Source organism: Limanda limanda, chromosome 1, assembly GCF_963576545.1.
Source record: "Limanda limanda chromosome 1, fLimLim1.1, whole genome shotgun sequence".
Lineage (NCBI taxonomy): Eukaryota > Metazoa > Chordata > Actinopteri > Pleuronectiformes > Pleuronectidae > Limanda > Limanda limanda.
The window spans coordinates 10,609,991-10,635,020 of NC_083636.1; the positions used below are offsets into that span (position 1 = coordinate 10,609,991).

Sequence of the window (25,030 nt, forward strand, 5' to 3'; positions counted from 1 at the left end):
CCAGAACATGCAGACAGTAAGAGGTCAAAGGTTGCTGGAGGGTGAAAGGTTCAGGTCGTTAAAGTGACCCTGCAGCCATTAAACTGTCATTAGTCTGTGTCTCCAGGGTCTGGGTCCCACCTTTATTTTTAACTGTGGCTGTTAGCAGCTGGTGAGGAAGCAGCTGAGGGAGAAGAAGACGAGGCCGGGAAGCGATGACAGTAAACGACTGACCAATGATAGTATTGATGACGTAGCAGTTGATGAGTTTCCCTGCGGTACCCTGTGTTCAATAACAACTGTCTGTTTTTTTTATTGTTTTCTTTCTCCAGTTGTACAATGAAGAGGTGCTGGACTTGTTTGACTCCACTCGAGACATCGAGGCGCGGAAGCAGAGGTCCAATGTCAAAATCCATGAGGACGCCAACGGGGGCATCTACACCGTTGGGGTCACGACCCGCACCGTGACCTCTGCAGCTGAGGTCAGCTTTAGTACCGGACCACGTCCCCGCAGCAGTTATATATTGGACTAATACAAAATTTTCTATATTTACTAAGCCATGGCATTAAATGACCTGCTATATTATTTTATGTCCAAGTTTTCTGACTCCACCCTAATATTGTGGCAGTGAATTGAATCTAAAGTTTTGTTCACAGCATTGAGAAATAGTTTAGTAATTTATTCTCAGATAAAAACAATTTCCCTTATCCACAGGAATCCATTCAGATAATCCACATGACTCAATCTGTTTTACTCCTCTACGTTGCTGCTGAGAGTTGAGAGTTGATTATGACAAGATTTTTGATTTATCCTGTGATGGGATGATTACATTTTCTTCTCTCTTTGTCCCTGTGTTTGTTGTAAATTAAACCTGTGCTCTATATGCATCAGTTTCTATCCTAATATCATGTTACAGACTTCCTGAGTAGGTTGAAACTCAAACCAAAAATCCCCCTGAAATGAAAATATAAACTTTTTGTCATCATTTATTTCTCCCCTCCATCCCTCGTGGAACAGATGATTCAGTGTCTAAAGCTGGGCGCTCTGTGTCGAACCACCGCCAGCACCCAGATGAACGTCACGAGTTCACGCTCGCACGCCATCTTCACCATCCACCTGTGCCAAGTCCGAGTCTGCTCTCCAGATAATGACGTAAGTGCTCTAAAAAACAGCAGTGGGCATCGTCTAACAAGGGGCATCAGATGTACCAGTTTAAATTACAGCTCTAGCCAAAAAAGCCATATTTACGTTGTTGTATTTGCTGTTGTTAATTCTCCTGCAGGATAACGTGACGGACAATCGTCTAGCTAACGACTCAGATATCAATGAGTTTGAGACGCTGACGGCCAAATTCCACTTTGTGGACCTGGCTGGCTCCGAGAGACTGAAGAGAACTGGAGCCACAGGAGACCGAGCCAAAGAGGGCATCTCCATCAACTGTGGGCTGGTGAGGGGGCTGAGAGAGCAACTATTTCTGAAATGAGAATTTAGGCTTTTAATGATACATTACCGATCAGAAAGTTTACCTTTACTGGGGTAATAATGCATGAAGAAACCTGTCACATTGCATTATCAGTGTTCACTAACATGGTGATTTTTTTTTCCTGGAGCATTAGAGCCCCCACGTGGCCAAAACATAAAGTGCACTCTTTTTTTTTTATATATATACACAAGAGTTGTTTATTTTCTATTTTTGCCAGTTTAGACATTCTCACTAACAACCTTTCCATTGCAGTCCTGCCGTTTTGAAAAACCTTATCTTACGCTCATTCCTCTTTGCGTTTCTGTCGTCTGTGACACCAGCTCGCCCTGGGAAACGTCATCAGTGCTCTGGGAGACCGGAGTAAACGCTCCACCCATGTGCCTTACAGAGACTCCAAACTGACACGGCTGCTGCAGGACTCGCTCGGTGGAAACAGGTCTGTGAATATTACCAGAATATAGGAAATACTGTCAGACCATAGAGAAGAGAGATGTTCTAATATCTAACTGAAATCTAAATCTTCTTTTGGACAAAGTAGTTGCCTAATTACTCCTTACGTGATTTGGCAATGAAAATGTTGCAAAAATGGTAAATACTTATATTATTAAGCAATCTTTAAATTCTTATTATGGCACTGATATATAAAACTATGATTTCAAATTTGAGTATGGAAGATGTGCCCTGTAAACCTGTTTAGTTGTTTTATTCATTCATACAATTTCCTAATGATCCCCTTGGACTGATCATCGTTTCTCGTCCCTGTGTTCTCCAGTCAAACTGTGATGATCGCCTGCATAAGCCCGTCGGATCGGGACTTCATGGAGACGTTGAACACTCTGAAGTACGCTAACCGGGCGCGGAACATCAAGAACAAGGTGATGGTGAACCAGGACAAAGCCAGCCAGCAGATCAGCGCTCTGAGGACCGAGATAGCCCGGCTGCAGATGGAGCTGATGGAGTACAAGACAGTAAGAGCACGCAAATAGAGGCTGGAATAAGAAATGAAAAATAATAGTAATACCAACCTGCCTGTGTGGGTCCCAGGGAAAGCGAATGGTGGGTGAAGATGGGATGGAGGGCATCAACGACTTGGTCCATGAGAACTCAATGCTGCAGACGGAGAACAACCACCTGAGGGTGAGGGTGAAGGCCATGCAGGAGACCATCGACGCTCAGAAGGCCCGACTCACACAGATCCTCAGTGACCAGGCCAACCAGGCTCTGGCTAAAGCAGGTGGGCCACAACAGATCCAAAAAGCACTTCTGAGACAGCTAGTTTTGCTTATTCTGGAGAATCACCCAGATAATAAGATGTATCATTTTTACAGAGGTAGTTGTTGTTATTGCTCCATTTACAGGTGCTTCCTCAACATTCACACTTTTATTTTCCCTGGCAGCAATGATTTTTTTTTTTTCACCTGACACCAGAATGAAACATTGAGAAAATGTTTATATTTAAAAAGTTGTCTTTTACGTTTGGTTTATTATTTGGTGTGTTTTATATATTTATTTATTATATTTCCTTTGTCCTTGAGCCAGATTTTGACCATTAACCCTTATTAATTTTGAACGTAATATTTATTTTCTAATACTAATTAGGGGAATATGTGTACTGTTTAAACAGGAGTCAACCATGGTCTTGTCGTACTCCAGTGTACTTCGACTGAAAGAATAAAAAAAACACTTATTTGTGGCTACTGTTCATTCTACAAATCAAGTCTACATAGTCCATAATAAATATGGCAAATTGTGACTTGTGACATGGGCTATACAAAAAATATTATATTGATTTAAATAAAGCTAAAGTGATGTTTCTGTTTTTAGGTGAAGGTAATGAAGAAATCGGAAACATGATTCAGAATTACATCAAAGAAATCGAGGATCTCAGGTATGTATCCTGACATTGTTTTAATTTAGAATTTATTTGTTATATTTAGCATCATTAAAAACAAGTGCCAACACTATTGACTGATTTCTTCATATTAATGTCTACAGGTTTAGTTGCTGTTTGATAGCACTGGAATAGCTTATTGATAATAATTTTTGCCTCCCTCAGAGCTAAACTTCTTGAAAGCGAGGCGGTGAGCGAGAACCTCAGGAAGAACCTGTCCCGAGCCTCCACTCGCTCCTCGCTGTACGGAGGCCCCGGCTCCTTCTCCATGCTCGCCCCTGAGAACGAGGCCAGTGACGTCATCACGATGGCCAAGAAGGACTTGGAGAAACTCAAGAAGAAGGAGAGGAAGAAGAAGAAGAGGTATTGTGTAGTTTGATATGAAATTCAGTGCAGTGGTCGTATTAACCCTGCCAAAAACAATCACACTTGCAATAAGGCTTATAACATTATATGGAGGTGAATCAGAATGACACAATCATTGGAACAAAAATGCCAGGGTCTTGATGTTTGTCTGTTTTCGGGCTAAGTCTGTGAAATCTGTCTTTGTCAACTACATCTCCAAACACAGACGTCTTCATTTGAACGCACTGTATTTCTCTTGCGCTCTATCTCACTCACTGCCTTTCTCCCATCTTGCAATATTCCCTCACTTGCTCCGTCATCTTCCACGAACCCGTCTTCCCCACCTCTACCTCCTCCTCTCCTCCACACCTCACCCTCCTCCTCCTCCTCATCCCTCTCTGAAGGCTGAGGCGAGACGAAGAGCATCACCGCCAAGATGTTGAACCCGCCAGGTTTGCTAAGGCCTCATCCAGGATTGGGTCAAATACACATATTCTGAAATCCATTTAACCACCAGCTGGTTTGGACCAGCGGTGCACTTCATGTCCTTGAAATGCACCAAGTGGTTGAAAGGATTTCAGTTGTTTCTTCCCAGATGAACTAATCTCTAACTTGTTCTGCACCTACAGCGGGTTTTCACTCCTGGGGGGGGGGGGAACGCAGATCTCTAACCCAAGTTCTACCTTTTTCCCTTTAACCCCCTGTTTTTATCGCACACTGCAAGATACTGATCGGATATTATCAGTTACAAGGGAAGCTGGAAGCCAGGCAGAGTTGGGGGGGTGCTGAGATCAATCTAGTATAATGTCTATTCCTATCGATTTTAATGACGAACTACAAATTATACCAGCTTTAGAAAAGCAAACAATCGGCAGACTTGACTATTTGAGACGCATTCCACCCACTATTACCAAACACAAATCCACACTCCATTTTCGTTCACAATTGTGCATCCAATAGGCTCCACTGAAAATACATTGAATGTTCTCAAATTAAAGAAAAAATTATGAAAATTATAAAATATTACATACAAATATTATATTATTATTATTATTACGTTAGACCTGTTAATATGCTAAAACTCTCCAAATTTAGCACTCTAGAAAATGTAATGAAAGCTTCTTGCAGTGAATTTTAGAAAAGTTTGCCTTGCAGCCCCGTCAGACCCCTCACTTCCAGCGTCCTTGTCAGTAAATTAAAAATTGAGTGGATTCGGGGAAAGCACAAACTTGTTTTTAAGTCATATCTGATGTATTTGGTCAACAGATCTTCGCAGTGTGTTGTAGAACTTCTTACAGTGAAATTAGTTTGTAATTACTGTGAATCAGCATAATTTAATCCTGTTATTATTCCCTGTGAATCATTAATCTTCCTCCACATGCAATCACAGTGAAATCCTTCATTAATCGTCCTTGCTCCTGATCCAGTGAAGTGTGTCATCATTTGCATGTGACCTTTACTCATTGTTGTATTTAAAAATGCTGTTAATCTAAGTCAGACCTACAGCATTAATGCTTTTATTTTTTCCACCTTCAGCGTCATCAAAGAAGAAGGCCCCGACAATGACCAGGAGCAGGGAAATGAGGAGGCAGATGTGGTAGGTGGCGAAAGAAAATTTTTAGTTTATAACACATTACTCTGTGTTTATTTTGTTGTCCTCATCCTGTGTGTACCGTTACGTCACAAGGAGGGCAGCGATCACGAAGAAGGCGAGGAGGCCGACGGAGAGGAGGAGGACTTTGAGATGGCAGGAGAGGAGACGTCCGATGAGTCTGACTCTGAGGAGCTGGAAGAGAAAGGTAAACATATGGTCATGATGCACGGCCTCTTTTCTTTATAGGAACTTTATAGGAACGGGACGGAAACGGCATCAAGCTCTAATGGTGTGTGTTTGTGTGCAGAAAACGTCCAGGCCGACCTGGCCAACATCACCTGCGAAATCGCCATCAAGCAAAAGCTGATCGACGAGCTGGAGAACAGCCAGCGGCGACTTCACACGCTCAAACAGCAGTACGAGCAGAAGCTGACGATGCTGCAGAACAAGATCAGAGACACGCAGCTGGAGCGGGACAAGGTGCTGCACAACATGGGTAAGACGCACATTCACTTAGATACTTGACTTTAGCTGTAGTTGGCACCTAAATACACAATCAATTCAAATTAAAAGTCGCTTAATCTTTTCCCTTTGTCCCTCTGCAGGTTCGGTGGAGTCGGGTACCGAGGAGAAGGCCAAGAAAATCAAAACCGAGTACGAGAAGCGGCTGAGCTCCATGAACAAGGAGCTGCAGAAGCTCCAGTCGGCTCAGAAGGAGCACGCCCGGCTGCTGAAGAACCAGTCGCAGTATGAGAAGCAGCTCAGGAAACTCCAGCAGGACGTGACCGAGATGAAGAAGACCAAGGTACGTTTTTATATTTAACTGCCTCTTTCTTTCCTTCTTTTTTACTGTCTCGTTTCAGAGCTGATTTTATCTCCTGCCACGTCGTGTGTGTCTGTCCACCAGGTGGTGCTCATGCGTCAGATGAAGGAGCAGCAGGAGAGGAACAGGGCCTCAGAGTGCAGGAGGAACAGGGAGATCGCCACTCTGAAGAAAGACCAGCGCAGAGCAGAGGTACGAGGGATGGAAACACTTTCTCAGACCTTTTTATTTCTAATTGTATCATTACTTAAGTTTTTTTTCATGTAACTGATAAGCAAAACTTTATCCAAACTAAATCCACCTCATCTCCAACTTTCTAGGCTGGAAAAACACATTTAAGTTTTTGTTTGGAAAAAGATTTATAATTTATGCTTTTTGGAAAGAAGAAAAGTTATTTTGTTGATGATCAGAGGCTGTTAATCAAAAATGACCATGAATCAAGTTTCGTCTTCATATAATGTTTTTCCACACAGCTCCAACTGAGGCAACTGGAGGCGCAGAAGAGACAACAGGAGTTGATTTTGCGCAGGAAGAACGAGGAGGTAAGACACTCAGGACTGGTTTGGAAATAAATCTCTGGATAATATATTTATTTTGTGTATACTCCCATTTGCGGAATTAGTGACTGTTAATTTATCTGTGTCAGGTGACAGCTCTCAGGCGGCAGGTGAGGCCCGTGTCTGGAAAGGTAAACAGGAAGGTGAACTCACATGAGCCTCCACAGGAGCCGTCACATCGAGCCACACCGGGGAGGCTGCAGACCTCTGGAGCGTCACAATCCAACGGAGCCAGGTAGAACATCAGATGTGATCTGTGGACAGCATGTGGTAGGTGGTGTGTTAAAAACAGGCAATTGTGTATTTGAATATAAAACTGCATTGTTTCCTTCTTAAGGAGTTCCCCAGTGCGGATGGGAAGTATCTACCTAAACAGAACAGCAAGGCAGAAATGGCAGTCACTGGAGAGACGCGTCAGTGACATCATCATGCAGAGGATGACCATCTCTAACATGGAGATAGAGATGAACCGCCTGCTAAAGGTAACGCTGAGTTATCATGGACATGAACGAAGAAAACAAGCCTATAAAGGAAGAATTCACTTGTTTCCTGTCCTGGAAAATAAACCAATTCCGTTTTGTCCCCCCTGTTCCTCGTTAACTCCCCCACCATCGCAGCAACGCGAGGAGCTGACCAGACGGAGGGAGAGAGTGTCCAGAAAGAGAGAGAAGACGGCGGTGGACGGTGCAGACGCTGACCGCTCCCTGGCCTCCATGAACGAGGAGCTGGAGTCTCTGAGCGCCAACATCGACTACATCAATGACAGCATCGCCGACTGCCAGGCTAACATCATGCAGATGGAGGAGGCCAAGGTGAGAGAACATCAGGAGATATGTCCAATTCCTCCTTGGTACTAATGATAATTTATAGCTAAAAGGCCATCAACTCTGTGCAATATAAAAGTATTTAAAGTATTTTAATAATAATATATATAAAAATTAACTTTCTAACTGTTAGTATGACTGAAAATATGGTTCAGAGTTGGTAGTATTCATACAGTACAATATCTGCTGGTAGCCTTATATTTAAGTTGGAAATATAACAGTAGTCTCAAATTATTTTGTCGAACTCTTGGCAAGTAAGCAAAGTAGTGCATTTTTCCCAAATCTCAAACTATTCCTATAAATAAGAAGATAAGCTAATCTTTATGAGTCCCACTATTGGGACATTTGCTGTGTTACATTTGCAAAGGGGAGAGTATGAAATAAGAAACATCAGTACAACAGAATGCAGTCTTTCCCATTGTGGAAACTGTTTCTCAAAAATAATATAAGGCCTCTGCCTTGAGATAATGTTTGTTATGATGTATGAGCGCTATACAAATAAAATTGAATTGAATATACAGTGTTAACAAGATTTTACGTATGAAGACGCTGAGATGGCACAGATAGAAAATGAGAATTGCACCTGTTGCACAACAGCTGAACATATTGTCTGGTGACTCTACAGTGACATTGAATGATTAAGTTGTTATTCCTCTGGGCTGCAGGAGGAAGGAGACACTGTGGACGTCACGGCTGTGATCAGCTCCTGTAACTTATCCGAGGCTCGCTTCCTGCTGGACCATTTCCTGACGATGGCCATCAATAAGGTACCTACCCCTCTCACTGACTTCCTGTTATCATGTGACTCTGTGTTCACGTGCTGACAAGAGTTAAAGTCTCTGTTACCCTTATTTAAACAGCCTCAGTTTGACCTTTTTATGAGTCATTGTGAGTTTTGCACCTGCCTCCCCAGCATTGTAATCTAACACGATGTACTGCTTTTTTTAAATAACTGTGACACATTTAATTTTAACGCTAGTGCTTATTCTCAGGTTGACGTGGCAACATGTTTATCTGTCGTTCTCCTCATAGCAACTTCTTCAAGCTTGAGTTCAATGAGACCTTAAATCGAACGACTTGTTTGAATTAGGTTTCAATTAGATTAGATACGATTAGATTTGATGATACCTAATTGCTCCGGTGCGGAAATGTGGTTCAATGGCCCGGATCGACGGAAGCAGTGGAAGTAATTAAAACAACATCGGTGAACATGGAGCCTTCATTATGTTTTGTGGATAAACAAGCAGAGGAAAATAACTTTGCGCTGTGTGTTTGTGCATCGCCAGGGTCTGCAGGCGGCGCAGAAGGATTCCCAGCTGAAGGTCATGGAGGGCAGGCTGAAGCAGACGGAGATCAACAGCGCCACCCAGAACCAGCTGCTGTTCCACATGTTGAAAGAGAAAGCTGAGATCAACCCGGAGCTGGACGCCCTGCTGGGCAGTGCTCTGCAAGGTGGGAAACGCTGATCACATCAAAACTGGACTGCATGACGAGCACAATCACTTTTTCGTGCCTCTTTCATCATGTGGCTACAATTTATTTGACAGGCTCCATTTTCCTTTCTGAGATTTCGTACCTCTTTAACTGATGCACTCCAAATTTTCTGTGAATGAACACATTGAGACTGTCAAATAAAGAATATGGCCGTCTTTTTTTCATTTTTTGGGTTGGAATTTGATTTGGTTTCTGCTTGTTTCTTCTGTTGTGTTTGGTGTGAACTCAGAGTTAGGCTACCTGTCGCCAGGTGAGTACGAGATGCACAGAGACGTAACCGTGTCTCAGAGAGAGCGCGGCACATGCACACCGCAACATTTCTCCTCTGGATTTACTCCCGCAAGAGGAGAGAAGAGAGATAGAGTAACTGAGTCAGTTGGTCAAATTGAAATATTTAGATTGTGCACTCGAGGTTGCTGGAAGTGTATTCTTTAATAGTCTTAAAGCAGAGTTTCCTCGCTGCTGTTGTGCAAAATGTTCTATAAGTCATCTAAACTCTTTGGCCATTCAAATTGATATAAAACCTCATGAATTTTGTTGCAACACTGCTTTTAATATGTTAACATATTTACTTGCTCTCAGCACACACCAACTCTGACTGACTTCCAGCGTCCCTGACTGCACCATGGATTATTTAGGTGTTTTTAGTAGGATATGCCTAAGGGCTACTTGTTATCCGGCACCCAAATTGATGTATTTAGACATATATATACTGTACTCAACCATTTTCATCTTGTTTTCAAAAAAAGCACAAAAAAATATATTTGTACAAGATATCACTTGATTATAAAGTTTTTGGCAAATTTGACGTTTCATTATTCTAAAAATGAGTAACTTTGATTAAGAAGCCAAATATCAATTGTGTTTCTTCAGCAGATGAAGGAATATTGTGGTGTGCATCATCCAACTTCTTTTTTTTAAACTAACCAAGCAGAAGTAACGCTGTAATGCAGTGACGTGCATGGCGTGTTGTTTTAAGTCCCCTCCCTCAGTGACCCAGTCTGCTAGTCAGTCCCATTTAATCAAGCTGTTGTTACTAAAACTGAACAGCAGTAGAAACCCACACTGCAGCAGAAGTGAACATTGAAGTTGTGTGTACATGACATTTTGTGTGTCTTCATGTGTTTATAGCTATCTGTCTCTTCTCTGCTTTTTCCATTATCCCTTTATCAGAGATGCTGTGTCTCAGATCGTGTACTTCCATATTTTGAGTGCAACAGTGCATTCACACAGACAAATATGGCGACGTTCAAAATACCCCAATAGTGCACTAGCAATAGTGACAACGGTCAAATAAAAGTTGTGTGTAAAACCATAACTCACCCTCGATGGTCGCCATCTTGCAGAGGGACCACCAGGTTTATATAACCTTTGGTCTTCAGTACGGCTGGCGACATCAGCTGTCAACTTGCAATGCCTCAAGTTTTGCTTTTTGTTCAGCGCCATCTTGTTTTTTTGTAACTGCAATACTCCAGCACTGTAGCTGCAGAGTAGTATTACTGTATTTTGCCAAAACCTTGAACCGTGTGCGTGTGTGTGTGTGTGTTTCCTTTTCCCGAGGTGCAGAAAATGGAGATGACAGCAGTAGTGATGAATCTACGCCAAGCCCAGCAACAGAGGGCAGGTAAATACCATTTTTTATAGGAAGACCTTGGGTGAAATTAATAAAACTAGTTCAGGCGTGTTGTTACACATGCCCGCTCAGTCAGCTGGGACACTTTATCATTGCTTTCTCTGCTATGCTTAGTCAGAATGTATCCTGTGAAAAAGCCATATTATATTTAAGGAGTAAATGGTATTGTTGGGCTTTAAATGTGCTTGCATGCACTGTATTTCTGTGGATTCATAATGGTTTAATACAGGAATTCAATTTTTCTCATAGTGGAAAACATGGTTAAAATGTAATGGAGCAAAACTTAAGAACAGTAAATGTTAATGTCAATCACAGAGGATTTAAATTACAACACAACATCAAGAAAGGACCCGCCATTATGACAGCTGATCAAACCACTGGAATTAATTAATAATTGTATCTTTATTTATATAGCAGTCTCTCAAAGATACATTATTCAAAATATTACAAAATAATAAATGTGTGAGAGAAATTTAAGCAGGACCGTCCGTTACAATAATGGAAAATAGAATAAGGGAAAATCCGGAAATGCGGTGCGATTTAAATATGTTTAAACATTTATTTGAAAGGAAGCTACTGACTCAGCCTGTCGTATTTCCACAGGTGTCCCAGAGTCCCTGAGCTCTTATTTCAAATGCTCCGTCCCCCTTAGTCTTTAGCTGAGAATATGGAACAGTTGAAAGGCTCCTGCCAGATGATCTCAAAGTGAGAGTAGAGTTATATGAGGATAAAATATCTGCAATATACTGAGGAGTCAGACCATTATGTGTAAGTAATTTAAAGGGCCTTAAAATCAAGTAGGGGTGCAGAAGAGGCTGTTTTGTTGTGTTTTTAATTCTGTAAGACTTAGCATAACTGCATAACATTTCCTGACTATGTTGCAGTTCACTTGCATCGGATCTGTTGAAGTTATGTGGTGAATCCAGACCGAGGAATAAGGTACTATACAGCTTGTTTCTCCAGGTTTGAGATTACAGATGAATGTCTTTTCGGTAAAACAGTTTACTCTCTGTTTGCCATTCCACAGTGTTTATTTTTAGGATTTGGAATAATTACTAACTGGTCCATAAACTTGTGAGTCAGCTCAAACGTCCCCTGCTCCCCTTAGGCTCGAAGGCGGACCACTACGCAGATGGAGCTGCTCTATGCCAGCAGTGGGGATCTGTCCCATGAATCTCCCACCGGAGACTTCCCGGCCCCCTTGCTGCCCCTTACAGAGGGTCTGGAAGGGCCGCTGGACATGCAGGGTCGTGCGGGAGGTCAAACCCCTGACCGCGAGCAAACCCCATTTGCACCGTCTGCCAGGCCAGCTGGCATGTAAGTGTTAAACAAAGGATTTCTCCACATTTTACAAATACCATAGCTCAAGATTTCTACTCTGAAATATGGTGTATCTACTTCATTATTTAGTCAGCAATTCTACCCTGCCAAACTATCCTTGAGCAAATTCCTTTTTCCGTTATTGTAGATCTGGGTCTAGGTCACCCACAAGGACCGAGAGGAGGCAGCTGGAGCGCTCGCCCCTCAACCGAAGGAAGATGCCAGACAAAGGATTGACAGCAACACACATCCCAGCACCTGCACACACACCTCCTGTCAGCACGGCAGAAACCAAACCCAAAGGCAGCGACTACAAAACCCTGTAAGTCATTTTAAATGACCAGTAATCAACATAACAGCTTTTTGTTTTATAGTCATGCATGAGGCGTGTTACTGCGTTAGTCACTGCATCTGTTTGGACTAAAACACCTTGACAACTACGACATGGATCGATTTTAAATAAGGCGCACATATTCATTATACTCACACAGTGAATTTCTAATGACTTTCTTATTGTCAATAATGTTGATTTACACTTCTCATTCCTTGGCAGATTAAAAAATAGAGAATGTGATTCAGACACCAGTACACTCATTACATTCAAGTCTAAATTAGTGGTGTAGTGGTCAAGTGGTAACAGCTCTGGTTTGCCATGGAAATTGTTTGAGATGAGTCTTCCAAGTGGGATATGTAGTAGATCATTTCAATATTTGCTTCCATTCAGTGTGTCCAAATGCTTTGCACCTACATAGCACCATACTGTCCCGTTTTGTAGCTGCACTAGTATGTGAATGTTACCATTGTCCGTTTTTTATTCAAACTATTTATGGAGGAGCATGTTCCTGCTAACTTTATTCATGAAACAAGCATTTTTAAAATATATGAAGTAGGGTGAGGGTTAAATTCAATAAACTGTTTTTACAGCAAAATGAAGGAATGATAGTGGCTTTTTATCAAAACATTCTATCAGGTTGTTGAAAGGTAAATTTCCCTTTCATGATAAACTCTAATACTGATGCAGAGTTTCACCCCAATTAAGATTTTTGAAAATTCGATCCTCTTAACATTTGGATTACCTTCAAAACTAATAACTGTCCCATCAGTTTCTGCTGTGCTTTTATGTAATGCATTACCCCTGACAAAAAACTGCATCTTAGCATTGTCATTGTAAGAGTAACATTACCAACATTAACAGAGTACAGCCTCACCGAGTTGCAAACATGACATGAGACTTTTCTATTGTGTAATCTCCGAACAATCTCTGATTTTAACTTTAACTATTTTTGCAGGTTGGACGAGTCGCCTATATTTGAAGGCCATAGGTATAAGCTCATCTCTTTATTCAATTTTATTCAATGCTTTAGATACAAAGTTAAATGCATTGTTTTATGTACAATAATTGAATAGGTTCAGTTTCGATTGTATCATGTGTATTGTAGGGGTGTGATCAACCCAATGACGGCCTCTAAGAACAGCCGGGGGGCCAAACTTCAGTGTGTGTTCGTAGCTGAGGGCCACACCAAGCCAGTCCTCTGTGTGGATGCTACTGATGATCTGCTCTTCACGGGATCCAAAGGTAAAAAACATGATTGTTTCCAACTCAGAAAACCTTTTAACCTTCTTTAAAAACGCTACCTTTAAATGTTTCCTCAAACTGATCCACCCACTCTAACACATGTGTTTGTGCTTGTGTGTGTGTATTTTCAGATCGGACATGTAAAGTCTGGAACTTGGTGACTGGTCAGGAGATCATGTCTCTTGCAGATCATCCCAGCAGTGTTGTCTCAGTCAAGTACGAGTACACAGCAAGCTAAATAGCAGTAACCGTAGTATTTACTGTAACTAAATGTAATTAAATGTACTTTCGATTAATTATTTATTCATCCTGGTTTTGTCGTTATATTACAGGTACTCCTCTAGTCTCGTCTTCACTGTTTCCACTGCTTACATCAAAGTCTGGGACATTCGGGATTCTGCCAAGTGTATTCGCACGCTTACGTAAGAGCACCAACCCGACTTTTAACATCCACGCAGCTCGAACAGTGTGGGGCCTCTAATGCTGATCTGTTGTACATGTGCGTGTGTGTCAGGTCCTCAGGCCAGGTGGGTCCAGGCGACACCTGTTCCTCAGTCAGGAGTTTAACCATCCCACCAGGAGAGAGCCAGATCAACCAGATCGCTCTCAACCCGTCCGGCTCCTTCCTTTACGCTGCTGCAGGCAACTCTGTACGCATGTGGGACCTCCGCAAGTACGTTTAAACACAGATTAGATTAGTTTTGGCTGTGCAATCCATTTCTGAGATGCAGACAAAATGAATCTCATGTTCTCCCCCCCCCCCCCCCTCTTTCTTCAGGTTTGTGTCCACAGGGAAGCTGACTGGACATTTGGGACCTGTCATGTGTCTGACTGTTGATAAGTTGGGTAATGGACAGGATGTTGTGCTCACTGGATCCAAAGACCATCATGTTAAAGTAAGAGACACAAACAGCAGCAATCACATATGCTGACATGTACTGGTTTTTTATCTCTCGAGAATCAAGGTGCTGGAACCTCAGCTCAAACCAGTCCTTAAAAAAGTCATATAAGATTATCAGTGACTCCATACTTGTCGTCTACGACTTTCAGTTGTTGCCATCAGGAATTAGTGTTAGATTGCCTGTATGTTAACCTTATACGTTCTTAAGTAGGAATTTTATAATGGGACATATTTTCATTTCAGTGTATTTTCTCAACTTCAAACCGATTTTTTGATTTGAAGTTTAGTCTTGTTTATTATGTGTGTGGATGAATTGACTGTCCCCTCATGTCTGCTCCTCTGAAATAAATGCCCACTCTTATCTATGCAGTAAAAATATACGATAGCAGCTAATTCACAGAAGGCAAGTGGGCGTGTTGATAATGTTTTTAACATGCAACGCACGCAAAAGTGGAAGAATACAAATATCTCAGTATGAAAAACAGGAGCTGTAGACGAATAAAAGGCAAACTCAGGAAAAATGGCCACATCCAATCCTCTGGACATTTTCTGGAGTTCATGTCTGAAAACAGCTTATGCATAGAGGGCACATGTGCTTCTTCCTCCAGATGTTTGAGGTGGCAGAAGGGGCTCAGGGCAGTATCAGCTCCAGCCACACGTTTGAGCCCACTCATCAGGATGGCGTGGAGTCCTTAGCCGTGCACAGAGATGTCTTCTACAGCGGCTCCAGGGACTATTATATCAAAAAGTGGGACTTAGCAAGTAAACAGCTGCTGCAGGTAAACTGATATAACCTCGGGAATCCGCTCTCCATCAAGCGTGACGTCCCCAGATTTAAAACTTTTAATATATATTGAGATTTCGAAAGAAATAAAAAGCCAAATGTCCTCTGATTAACTGTGCTCTGCTGTTTCCTCCAGCAGTCGGCCAGCGCTCAGGCAGACTGGGTTAGCGCTCTGGGCGTGGTGCCAGGCTCCCCGGTGCTGCTCAGCGGATGCAGGGGGGGGCTCCTGCGCCTCTGGCACGCCAACACACTAGCACCCCTCGGCGAGGTCCGGGGACACGACAGTCCCATTAATGGCCTGGCCACCAACAGCAGCCAACTGTTTACTGCCTCCGAGTGAGTCACAAAACGTGCACATATGAAATGTTATGCTTCTTTCTTTCTTTATGACTCTCAGGTGTGTCATGATGCTGGGCTGTGGCTCGAGCAAAACACACTCAATCTTGTAAAAGAAGTACAATTTTGAAGACAGCAAGGATTTTCATGACTTGGTGTTTGTTGTTTTGTTTTTGTGACAGTGACCGCACAGTGAAAATTTGGGAAGCTAAAGGATCTCTGGAGGAAGGAGTCCACTGACATCTGCTTCCTGATAATCAAGACGTGGCCCTGCTTGTGGGTAATGTCCGCTGGCCTCCTTCCCATCAAAATCAAGCCTGCAAACTGTGGATTGGATCCCAAAGTGGGTCAAGGGAGTGATTTTTTTTTCAGGTCAAGATAGAGCTCCGAGGATCACAGGGCAGCCGCAGTGAGCTGCACCTTTCATAACTGTGACAGAAGATAATGACAACCAATTTATGGATTTTATGGATCCGTTCTTATTGATCCAGGAGTCTGTCCTCAGCTTTCAACATTCCTCTCCTCAGTTCAGCTCAACACAACATGGATACTGTCTATTCTGACACAGAATTTTCTGTACAGCTGCTGTTTCCTCGCACCAATTGTTGAACATAAAAAACTGCGACTGCTGGAAAAAGCTTTTGAATCATCTGTTCACCAGCAGTGTGAGTCTGTACCCGTGTTGAAGGTGTCTATTTGTGTGTGTATTTGCTGTAACCAAGGACAAAATAACTACTGAAACTACATTTGTACGTGTTCTTTAGCTGTTACTGCCGAAGAATGAACCCTTAGTAGGACAAAAATGGCCTCAACAAATATTGTAATTTCCATATTTTCCAAATCAAAGTTCCTTTTTTTTATCAGGGTTAACTCAGACGTGTTTATGGACACAAACATTCTGATATTAATTAAATTAAATATCAAAAAAGCCAGTCACCTTTTATGGGTTTACCTGTGTTTAAAAACCTGCATACCCCCACTAGATTAGGTGTCAAAGTGGAGTGAGACACTACTATGTAAACAGCATTTCTTAATTACCTTTAAGGTCATACTGGGAATAGGCAATAACCGGATTAGGACGATAATTCTGACTGGTCGTATTATAAAGACATTTGTACGTCTTTATCGCTGGAAAACATCCTATTGAAGTTTTCACATTTAATAATTTGTGACACTCATATAGTAGTTACAAGCTTCTTGATGAAGCATGTCCTGGGTTCAAATTTTTGAGGTTTTGAAAAGAGGAAAAGTTGACGCTTTATCGTATTTGGCATATGGTTGCATAGTGCATTATACTTCTTTAGGCAGGGGTAAAATAATGGTAGGAATTTCAGAGTCATAATCAGACTCTGCTCTGTAACAAGAGCAATTATATGAATGGAATATTCAATTAGTAATTATGTAAACGTCATAATCAGAAAAATGTCTAATTCAGAATAAGGTCAATAATCAGCTTATTAGTGTCAATGTAAACGTAGTCACTGTGTTACCCTGCTGACTGACAGGGTCGCTATAAAAAATGTGTATTACGGTCAAGCAATATTCCTACATGCTTCCAAGCAGTGACTACAGAAAAGACTGGAAGATCCGTCTGGGCTTTTCTAAGAAAAACCTCTTCCAAGTCAACCCGCTTTTTATCTGCAAATTGTCTTATCGTTAAAACGCAGATAGTTGCTGCTCCATCCAGATTCAAATGTGTTTCCCCAGCTTTTGTACCTCGGAGCAAGGTAAACACTGTTTTCCTCTTTGTCAGCAGTGTGTTGTCATCAGTCGGCTGGGCTTCTGCCCTCAGTATTCTCTGGTTGATGCACACACAGTTTTTGTACCTTTTCCATATGTTTAAGTAGTGTTTACTTTCCCTGTGCTCTCCCGTCTGCTCACTCCCCTCTGGCGTCTCGGAGTTGCGTCATAAGCCCACATACTCTCCCCTCCTGGGTTTTGATTCATCAAACATAAAGATTACCTGCTGAATTTTTAAGTTCTCAAAACTGAAGTACAGCCATGGCAGCAAGTGCTTTTAGGAAGACGTTTGCTGGATTCATATATCACGTAGATTGACGAGCAGCTGTTAAAAATCTGAATAATGTGAATGTAAATCATTCGCGTTGTTTTAACCAAGCACCTTGTAACTCCTAAATGTCATGGAGTATATTTGTATTTTGTGAAAGCATCTGTCCGTGAAAGGTGTGTGTTGGTGTGTTTGTGTGTGTGTTTCAATCCAAATGATGTGATAAGTTCTGTCCGTGTAGAGCGGCTTCTCACCTCTTCTGTCCTTGTGTCTCTAACAGCTGAGCAGCTCAAAACATCAGTCTTTCAATTTGAGTTTAAAAAAAAAAAAGAAACCCTACTATTTATTTATTTTTTGTCATTGATTATTGATTTTTGCTTCTTGCTGTTGTGTCTTCCTCATCATTCAGAGATCTCATTCCCATCCAATGCCTCTGGTATCAAAGCATCGTAGACATCACAGCAATTATGGGATGGGCTTCTCCATAATCAGAAGTGAATTATCCAGTGCCTGTCGTAAATCCTAAATTGTAGGAATGTAGAAATGTGCTACAGTAATTATCCCAGTGAGAACAAATGGGTTAAAAGTATTCTTAATTCATGATGAAAATTAATGATCCTTCGAATTGCAGTTATGTCTTATTATGAAATTTGTAAATCTTGGCTTGTGTGTAAATACAATTGTGTTAATTTCCTGCTGATTCTGTTTCAATCTAATTGTTTTTTTTGAAATATCAGCTGCAGTGTGAAAATAGATTTTAAAATAAACCGGTTTTACAAGCGTTAAGTCTTCTCTTCGTTTTCTTCATGTATTAATGGCTTCTGACCACATGGTGGTAGTAATGTATAATAGCACGTGATTATGCTACTGGATAAATCATCATCTTGAATGTTGAGATTCTGGCAAAGTTTGTAGTCGGTTCTATTGTGTTTCCTATAACTTTTGATTGATTCCCTTAAACTTTGTTAATTAAATTCCAGGCGGTATCCATATCCACAACCCAGCCCATAAATGACAAAACATCTAATGAAGCAGATTGATCATATGGAGATGGTAGAAACCCCTATGAATATTATAACTATTTAATAAAGTGCTTTGTGAGAAAACAATAAAAGTAATCGTTGCTCTACAATTATTATAGCAGTTCTGTACTGTCTGTAAAAGGGAGAATAAGGTCCCTTACTTAAAACCACAATCCATCACCACAATTTACATAAGCTATTGATCCCATCTGCCCTCACTAAACCATCATTTATCTACAAACACACTTTCTTCCACAGCTCAATGTACTTGCAGACAGGAATAGGTGTGTCCTTTGATCAACTCCGGAGCACAATGACAGTGAGAGGTGGACAAAAAAGAAGGGAGTTAGAAACCCCCCTGAAGATACAAGTTAATGTGAACAGTGATGGAAGGATCAATATTTAATGTTCGGCGGCACTGAGAGCAGCAGAGTGTTAATTGGCCTAGCAGGAGTGGAGTATCGACTCAGGGCGGTATCACACCGCCTCATGTGCTCTGCGTTCAACTTCTCCTCTGTTGTACTTTATTGTGTTCTAATAAGTGCTTTGCAATGACATAACGCACTCCCACACTGCATCTTGCAACCCAATTAACTCGACATAACTTATTTGTTCGCTCTCCTGGGTTTGACAGGGAAATTCTTATTTCTCATTCTGAGCAGTGTGATGGATCCTCGCTGTAACTACGCCAATATGATTCATACATAAGCCACTAATGTATTTAATGTGAGAGCCTCATATGCTAACTTTCCAATATTTCTTCTTAAATGCAGTGGTTCCAAAGCTTGAGGTCAGGATGCCTAAAAGTTGTCGGCACATTCACAAAATAAAAAAATTGTGCGGCCATTTGTGTGTGTGTGTGTGTGTGTGTGTGTGTGTGTGTGTGTGTGTGTGTGTGTGTGTGTGTGTGTGTGTGTGTGTGTGTGTGTGTGTGTGTGTGTGTGTGTGTGTGTGTGTGTGTGTGTGTGTGTGTGTGTGTGTGTGTGTGTGTGTGTGTGTGTGTTTGTGTGTGTTTGTTTTGTTGTTTGGTTAAGATTAGGGTTAGGCAAATAGCAGTTGCAGTTGAGGTGATGATTTAATCTTCAGGAAATGAATGTAAGTCTATGTAGGGTCCTCAAATATAATTAATGGTCACAGAAAAATGTTATGAGATAAGTGGGAGAGACAAATTTTGAGGACTTTGAGTGTGTGTGGCTCACTACTCTCACTATTTGTTGTACGCATAATTATGTGCTGTATGCTTCACAGCATCCTCTCAGTATTATTTTCCCATTATCATTTGGTCATTAGTTAGTGCTTTTGAGAATCATTGTTTTTTTACCTGAGGATTAAATCATGAAATAAATATGAGCATAATCAGCGGCAAAGTCTAACATTCGGCAAGATATATTCGCCTCAACCTGCCAGGTCTGAAAAAAAGCACATCCTATTTGCATTTTATGTATTTGACAGCTACATGTAACCAAACCCGGGGAAGAAATCGTGGGGGAAGTCGTGTCGTAGTTAGAAAAAGAAACAAAGGAAGAGGGAAGACATATGGTGTGTGTGTGTGTGGGGGGGGGGGGGGGGGGGGGGGTTAGGGGGGGACAGGTGGAGAAAGCCAAATGGTAGTTAAAGCCTTTTTTCTGAGCAGCAATGAGGCTCAGGAGGAGCAAGGTCAATATTCATCGCCCCTGCATCCGCAAAAGAGCATCCTCCAGCTAAAAATACCAGCGCGGCTGCTTTATGACCAGAACTGATGAGCTGTGATACTGCTATTTGCTCTTTGAACGTGTCTGCAGAGAACCACCTAGTACCCTCTCAGTGTGTCTGAGTTATGAAGCCAAACACACAGGGTAGAATAACAGTTTTTAACATGCCAGTGAAAGCAATTTAGCATGAAATTAGAAGGTTGTACTTGTTTATTTCATCCACTGAATAACTTTGATTTTATTTCTCGGTAAAGGGAGAAACATGCAGAGGTGGAGATTAGCAAAAACTAAAGGACAGACCCAATTTCAGAGCCCATTGACTATCACCTTACAACAGATTTCCCTCTAGGGGAAAAGACCTATATTTTGGGGCTTCTGATGTAGACAGGATATCTGGGCCAGATCTTCCGTTTACAGTCCGTCTTTGTTTGTTTCATCACAAAGGTTTAACGTGTTTTAGGTTCAGGCCACATTTTTGCTAATCTCTATTAATAGCTGTCATATGAATGGAGATAGATGAAAAGCAGACAGTGTTCTGCCTCTTTTGCTCTTTGCATTTGGACTGTTTACCTGCGAGCAACCAAAGCCTGTGTTGGCCAATAGAGCTCAACCTACTGCAAATTAAAAAAACAACTTCATCAATTTCACGACACATGCACTGCAAATATGCAGCAGAAATGTTTCCAGGGGACCATAAAAAGTGATTAACTTGGCTGTGGTTCAATGCTTTGTGAAGCTCAATCCCCACTGAGGAGGAGCCGACTTCAATAACATCACAAAGCATTGAACCACAGCCAGGTTCATCACTTGTTCGGGTCCCCTGTAAACATTGTTTTTTCTATTTGCAGCGCTTTTTGTATTTGCATGTGTTGCACTGAACGTGTCGTCAAATTGATAAAGTTGTTTTCTTAATTTGCCCGTGTTTTTGTCTATTTGCATGTGTTTTGTCAATGTGCAGTGCATTGAGCTCTCTCTGCCACTGTAAAAGCGTTTTCCCTTTCCTACAGATTTTGCAGATTTGCATGCAGAATCTGTTCATAAAGAGAAGGAAGGACCAAACACCAACAAGTGATGTTCGGTGCGGCTGGCACAGGGTGATTGAACTGATAGTAACAGCCACAGGGAGCAGATAAAGCGTGTGTGCTCTGCTATATACATTTACATTTGACAGAAGAAAGCTCTTTACGTTTAATCACCTGCGAGATCTCTCCATGTAAGTGCAGGTCAGTGTCAGTTGTGTGTTTAGTGGCTGAGTGTCAGTGACTATTAAACCCAGAGAGCTCTCCAGTTGAACCCTGTGCAGTGGAGAGTAAATTAGCACATTAGAGATCATAACTACCTGAGCCCTCAACAGTGCGGCAACATGACATTTAGCCATGACTGAGCCGAAAGAGCCAGGGGGACATTTCATGAAATATATTATTTATTGTGACAAATGAGACCTGGTCTAATATTTGAACTAATTGATATCTGCTGGGAATTTCCTACAGTAAATGTTTGGTTATTTGTGCATTCAGAGAGATTTTTTATTAAAACTAGCATTGTGGCTCTCAGGAGGGCAGTACCAGCCAATTAAACTATGGGCGTGGTCCAACACCTGTCACTCTTAACTATTGATGGAATTGCCATCAAATTTAATACAGACATTCCCTGTTCCCAGAGGATGAACCCTGTTGATGATCATGTATCTTTTTTATCTTGTGCCACTTGCAGGTCATAGTTTTCATTCATATCAAATCATTTATGCGATGGACTGGTGCAACATTTTGTGCAGCTGTTCATGGTTTCTAGATGAAGAACCTTCATGGTTTTATTAAGTGAAAGGTGTCAACAACTCGCCTGGGTGGATTGCTGTGATATTCTGTACATATATTCAACTAAGGAAAACATTTACTAACCTTATTGATCCCTACAGATCAAGAAGAGAAGGATCAGATGGCTCGGTCGTCTCCTGAGCACATCCAGTGACGGGATCTCTAAGGTTAAATCTGAGGTTGACTCAAGCTGGCAAAAGAAAGAGGGGCAGGCCATAGGCAACCTGATGATGGCTGAGCTGGAGGAGAAGGGGAGATGGACTGTGACGTGCGGAAGAAGGTTATTGCAGCCAAATATCCTACAGGGGTCCATGTGGACAGGTAAGTGGGTCAAGTTGGTGATGCTTTAAATTTACATCTACATGGAAGAGAAGATCTGAAGTTCTTGGAAACCAAAATTGGCCTTGTGGCGTGTTTTTATAAAAATATATAATGATTGTGCGCGGAAAGCCTGGATCCAATTGTTTGAATCCAGTTTGTGGAAATGTAAGTGAATTAATTGATGTTCGAAATTTGTGCACAGCTGAATTACCTAATAAATATTCAGCATAAAATACAGCATCTTCTCTTATTCTGTTATTTGTTTTGTCTTTAACATATAACAGAGATCATAATTTATACATAAAAGCAAAAGTAAACTGTGTTGTTGGTAAAAGATATGCCCACTAGTAATTCATATAAACACATTATGATGAATTTTAGAAATGTTTTTTTTTAATATAGATACATGAAATTGCTACCAGGACAGTGAATTAATTATGCCGCAGTTTATTCGTAAAAAAACAAAACTATATTGATTTATAATGCATGAGCACTAATTATGCTGTTTTAGCTTTATTGTGATTAATGGTTATAAATCTTAAATCTCTGGTGTTGTTTTGTGTAGTACAATAGTAGAAATTTGCTTTTCTGTCTGTCTGTGGCTGTGTGTGTGTGTGTGTGTGTGTGTGTGTGTGTGTGTGTGTGTGTGTGTGTGTGTGTGTGTGTGTGTGTGTGTGTCAGTGCATATCCATTATATTAGCCCCTGTATCTGCATGAACCCATCCCCCCCCAAGCCACCGCTGTGGACGTGGGGCAGAGGCACGATGTTTGCCCAAAGGTGCTGTAATGGTTTTTGCCACCATGCCACACATCCAGCCCAGGGTGTGTTGTGCGTGTGCATGACTGTGTGTGTGCGTGTGTGCATGTGTGTATAAGACTGCTATATTTAGACATGTGGTCAGCCAGTAAACACAATGAGTAATACAGAGATGCGTCATTTTAAGATCCTATGACTCCATTATCTAAACATAATTCTTACACCCACATTGATGCAGCCTGTAGCAAAAGGGGAGTGGGAAAAGAGAATTGGAGAATTGTGATTTTTGTATCGATGTATAGGATACTTGAGTGCAAACACATATGCAGTTTTAAAACACAAATGAACAAGCTTTCTATACAAGCTCTAACAAACATACTTTTAATATTCTTTAGGTCTCTTTTGGGGACACGCACACAAACGCACAATGTCCTTATACTGTGACTCTCCTTATCCCTTCACATTTGTCATGCTGTCATTCCATTCTCTGCCTGCGGAGGGTCTCCCTTTCAGTTAATTAAATCAGATGCTTATCCTCATCGCTCAGAGAGAGAGAGAGGGAGAAAAAGAGAGGGAGGAAAGAGGGAGAGAATTATTAGTGTTTCTATACAAACGCTAATAATAATACCAATAGAATAATCACTCGCTGGCAGCTGAGACTACAGAAACAGTGTATGTATCTATATATACACATGTACTTTTGGTAGTTTAGCACATTACAGAAGCGCTTACAAGAGACAGATGGAAAAAATTGATTGTTAATAATCAACACAGCAGACTTTTAGAGGGCAAGTACATAAAACACTAGAGCTTCCGTTTACCAGAATGCAAATCAGCGCTATTCTTCATTTGGACTCTTGACCATGAATTTCTAACCCACAGTCTGAAACTGTGTCTCAATTCATGCATCCCTTCGGGGCTGCAATTTGAAGGCCGATTGCGTCTCCGCGGCGCGACTGGGCCGTCCCATTTAGAAGGCTTCTCCAAATCCGGCGACAAATCGTCGTCCATCCAGGGCTTCAACAGGTAGATCCTTCTTGGCCCCAACCTCTCCAAGGATTCACTGCGCTTCATTGTCAAACGGCTTTTTAAAACAGGTAGCACAGGGTCGTCTGATGCTTGAGTATCACTCTTCAACTCAACCTAACAGCTGTCAATTCACATGTTAAAATAAAAATAATTAGCTAGGCACCATCAATAAGAGCGGGACGAGGTGGTGACACCCAGGACAGAAAGCATCTCTAGAACCCACTCGTTTCGGTTCAGCCTCCTCAGGCAGCTCACCCCACGAAGGACGCAGCTCCTAAATTGAGACACAGCTTGTAAGACGGGCTTTCTGCTAAAAATAGTACATTACACGCGAGATTTAATAAACCCCATGACATCATCAGGGGGCCCAACGGTTTGTTTTTGCCCCCCCGGGGACCTCCAAACAGGTTAATCCGGCCATGCAAGAGGGAGCATGAGGGGGTGTTTCATGCCAATGCCTCACACTGAACTGAACTGAATCACACTGAAATGAGCTGATGAGAATGGGGGTATTGAGGGGAGAGGAAACGCGTGACACACACACACACACACACACACACACACACACACACACACACACACACACACACACACACACACACACACACACACACACACACACACACACACACTCACACACACACACACAAATACTTTTCAGGACGAGATCTATTCCATTTTCCATTTTTTCTTGATGATTGTATCATTGTCACCACTTCCATGCCAGTAAATGTGAGCGTAAATGAAATGAACAGAAGTCAGCTGAATTTACACAGACAGAAAGAGAGGGGGGGATGAGATGGGAGGGAAGAGAGAGAGAGACACACACACACACACATAGAGGAGG

General features: G+C 41.7%; 1 protein-coding gene across 2 annotated transcripts in view; it reads left to right on the forward strand.

Annotated features, from left to right (window-relative positions):
- Positions 1-22,361, forward strand: part of LOC133001548 (kinesin-like protein KIF21A) — a 36,513-nt gene extending 14,152 nt beyond the window's left edge. Inside the window, exons 4-37 of one of the 2 annotated variants that reach the window (XM_061071157.1) lie at positions 312-461; positions 998-1,132; positions 1,263-1,427; positions 1,784-1,899; positions 2,236-2,431; positions 2,508-2,697; positions 3,288-3,351; positions 3,520-3,717; positions 4,104-4,151; positions 5,236-5,296; positions 5,387-5,498; positions 5,601-5,789; positions 5,899-6,098; positions 6,201-6,308; positions 6,590-6,658; positions 6,763-6,908; positions 7,011-7,155; positions 7,291-7,485; positions 8,163-8,264; positions 8,784-8,949; positions 10,558-10,615; positions 11,509-11,563; positions 11,733-11,941; positions 12,093-12,266; positions 13,234-13,266; positions 13,384-13,520; positions 13,652-13,736; positions 13,853-13,942; positions 14,035-14,193; positions 14,299-14,416; positions 15,030-15,200; positions 15,342-15,541; positions 15,724-15,817; positions 22,178-22,361. In XM_061071157.1, coding sequence (XP_060927140.1) covers positions 312-461; positions 998-1,132; positions 1,263-1,427; positions 1,784-1,899; positions 2,236-2,431; positions 2,508-2,697; positions 3,288-3,351; positions 3,520-3,717; positions 4,104-4,151; positions 5,236-5,296; positions 5,387-5,498; positions 5,601-5,789; positions 5,899-6,098; positions 6,201-6,308; positions 6,590-6,658; positions 6,763-6,908; positions 7,011-7,155; positions 7,291-7,485; positions 8,163-8,264; positions 8,784-8,949; positions 10,558-10,615; positions 11,509-11,563; positions 11,733-11,941; positions 12,093-12,266; positions 13,234-13,266; positions 13,384-13,520; positions 13,652-13,736; positions 13,853-13,942; positions 14,035-14,193; positions 14,299-14,416; positions 15,030-15,200; positions 15,342-15,541; positions 15,724-15,781 — 4,302 coding nt within the window. In that variant the 3' untranslated portion in view covers positions 15,782-15,817; positions 22,178-22,361. Of the gene's footprint in view, positions 1-311; positions 462-997; positions 1,133-1,262; positions 1,428-1,783; positions 1,900-2,235; positions 2,432-2,507; positions 2,698-3,287; positions 3,352-3,519; positions 3,718-4,103; positions 4,152-5,235; positions 5,297-5,386; positions 5,499-5,600; positions 5,790-5,898; positions 6,099-6,200; positions 6,309-6,589; positions 6,659-6,762; positions 6,909-7,010; positions 7,156-7,290; positions 7,486-8,162; positions 8,265-8,783; positions 8,950-10,557; positions 10,616-11,508; positions 11,564-11,732; positions 11,942-12,092; positions 12,267-13,233; positions 13,267-13,383; positions 13,521-13,651; positions 13,737-13,852; positions 13,943-14,034; positions 14,194-14,298; positions 14,417-15,029; positions 15,201-15,341; positions 15,542-15,723; positions 18,315-22,177 lie in introns of those variants that run through there. The other variant, XM_061071165.1, reaches the window with a different exon arrangement.
- The last annotated feature ends 2,669 nt before the right edge of the window (positions 22,362-25,030 follow it).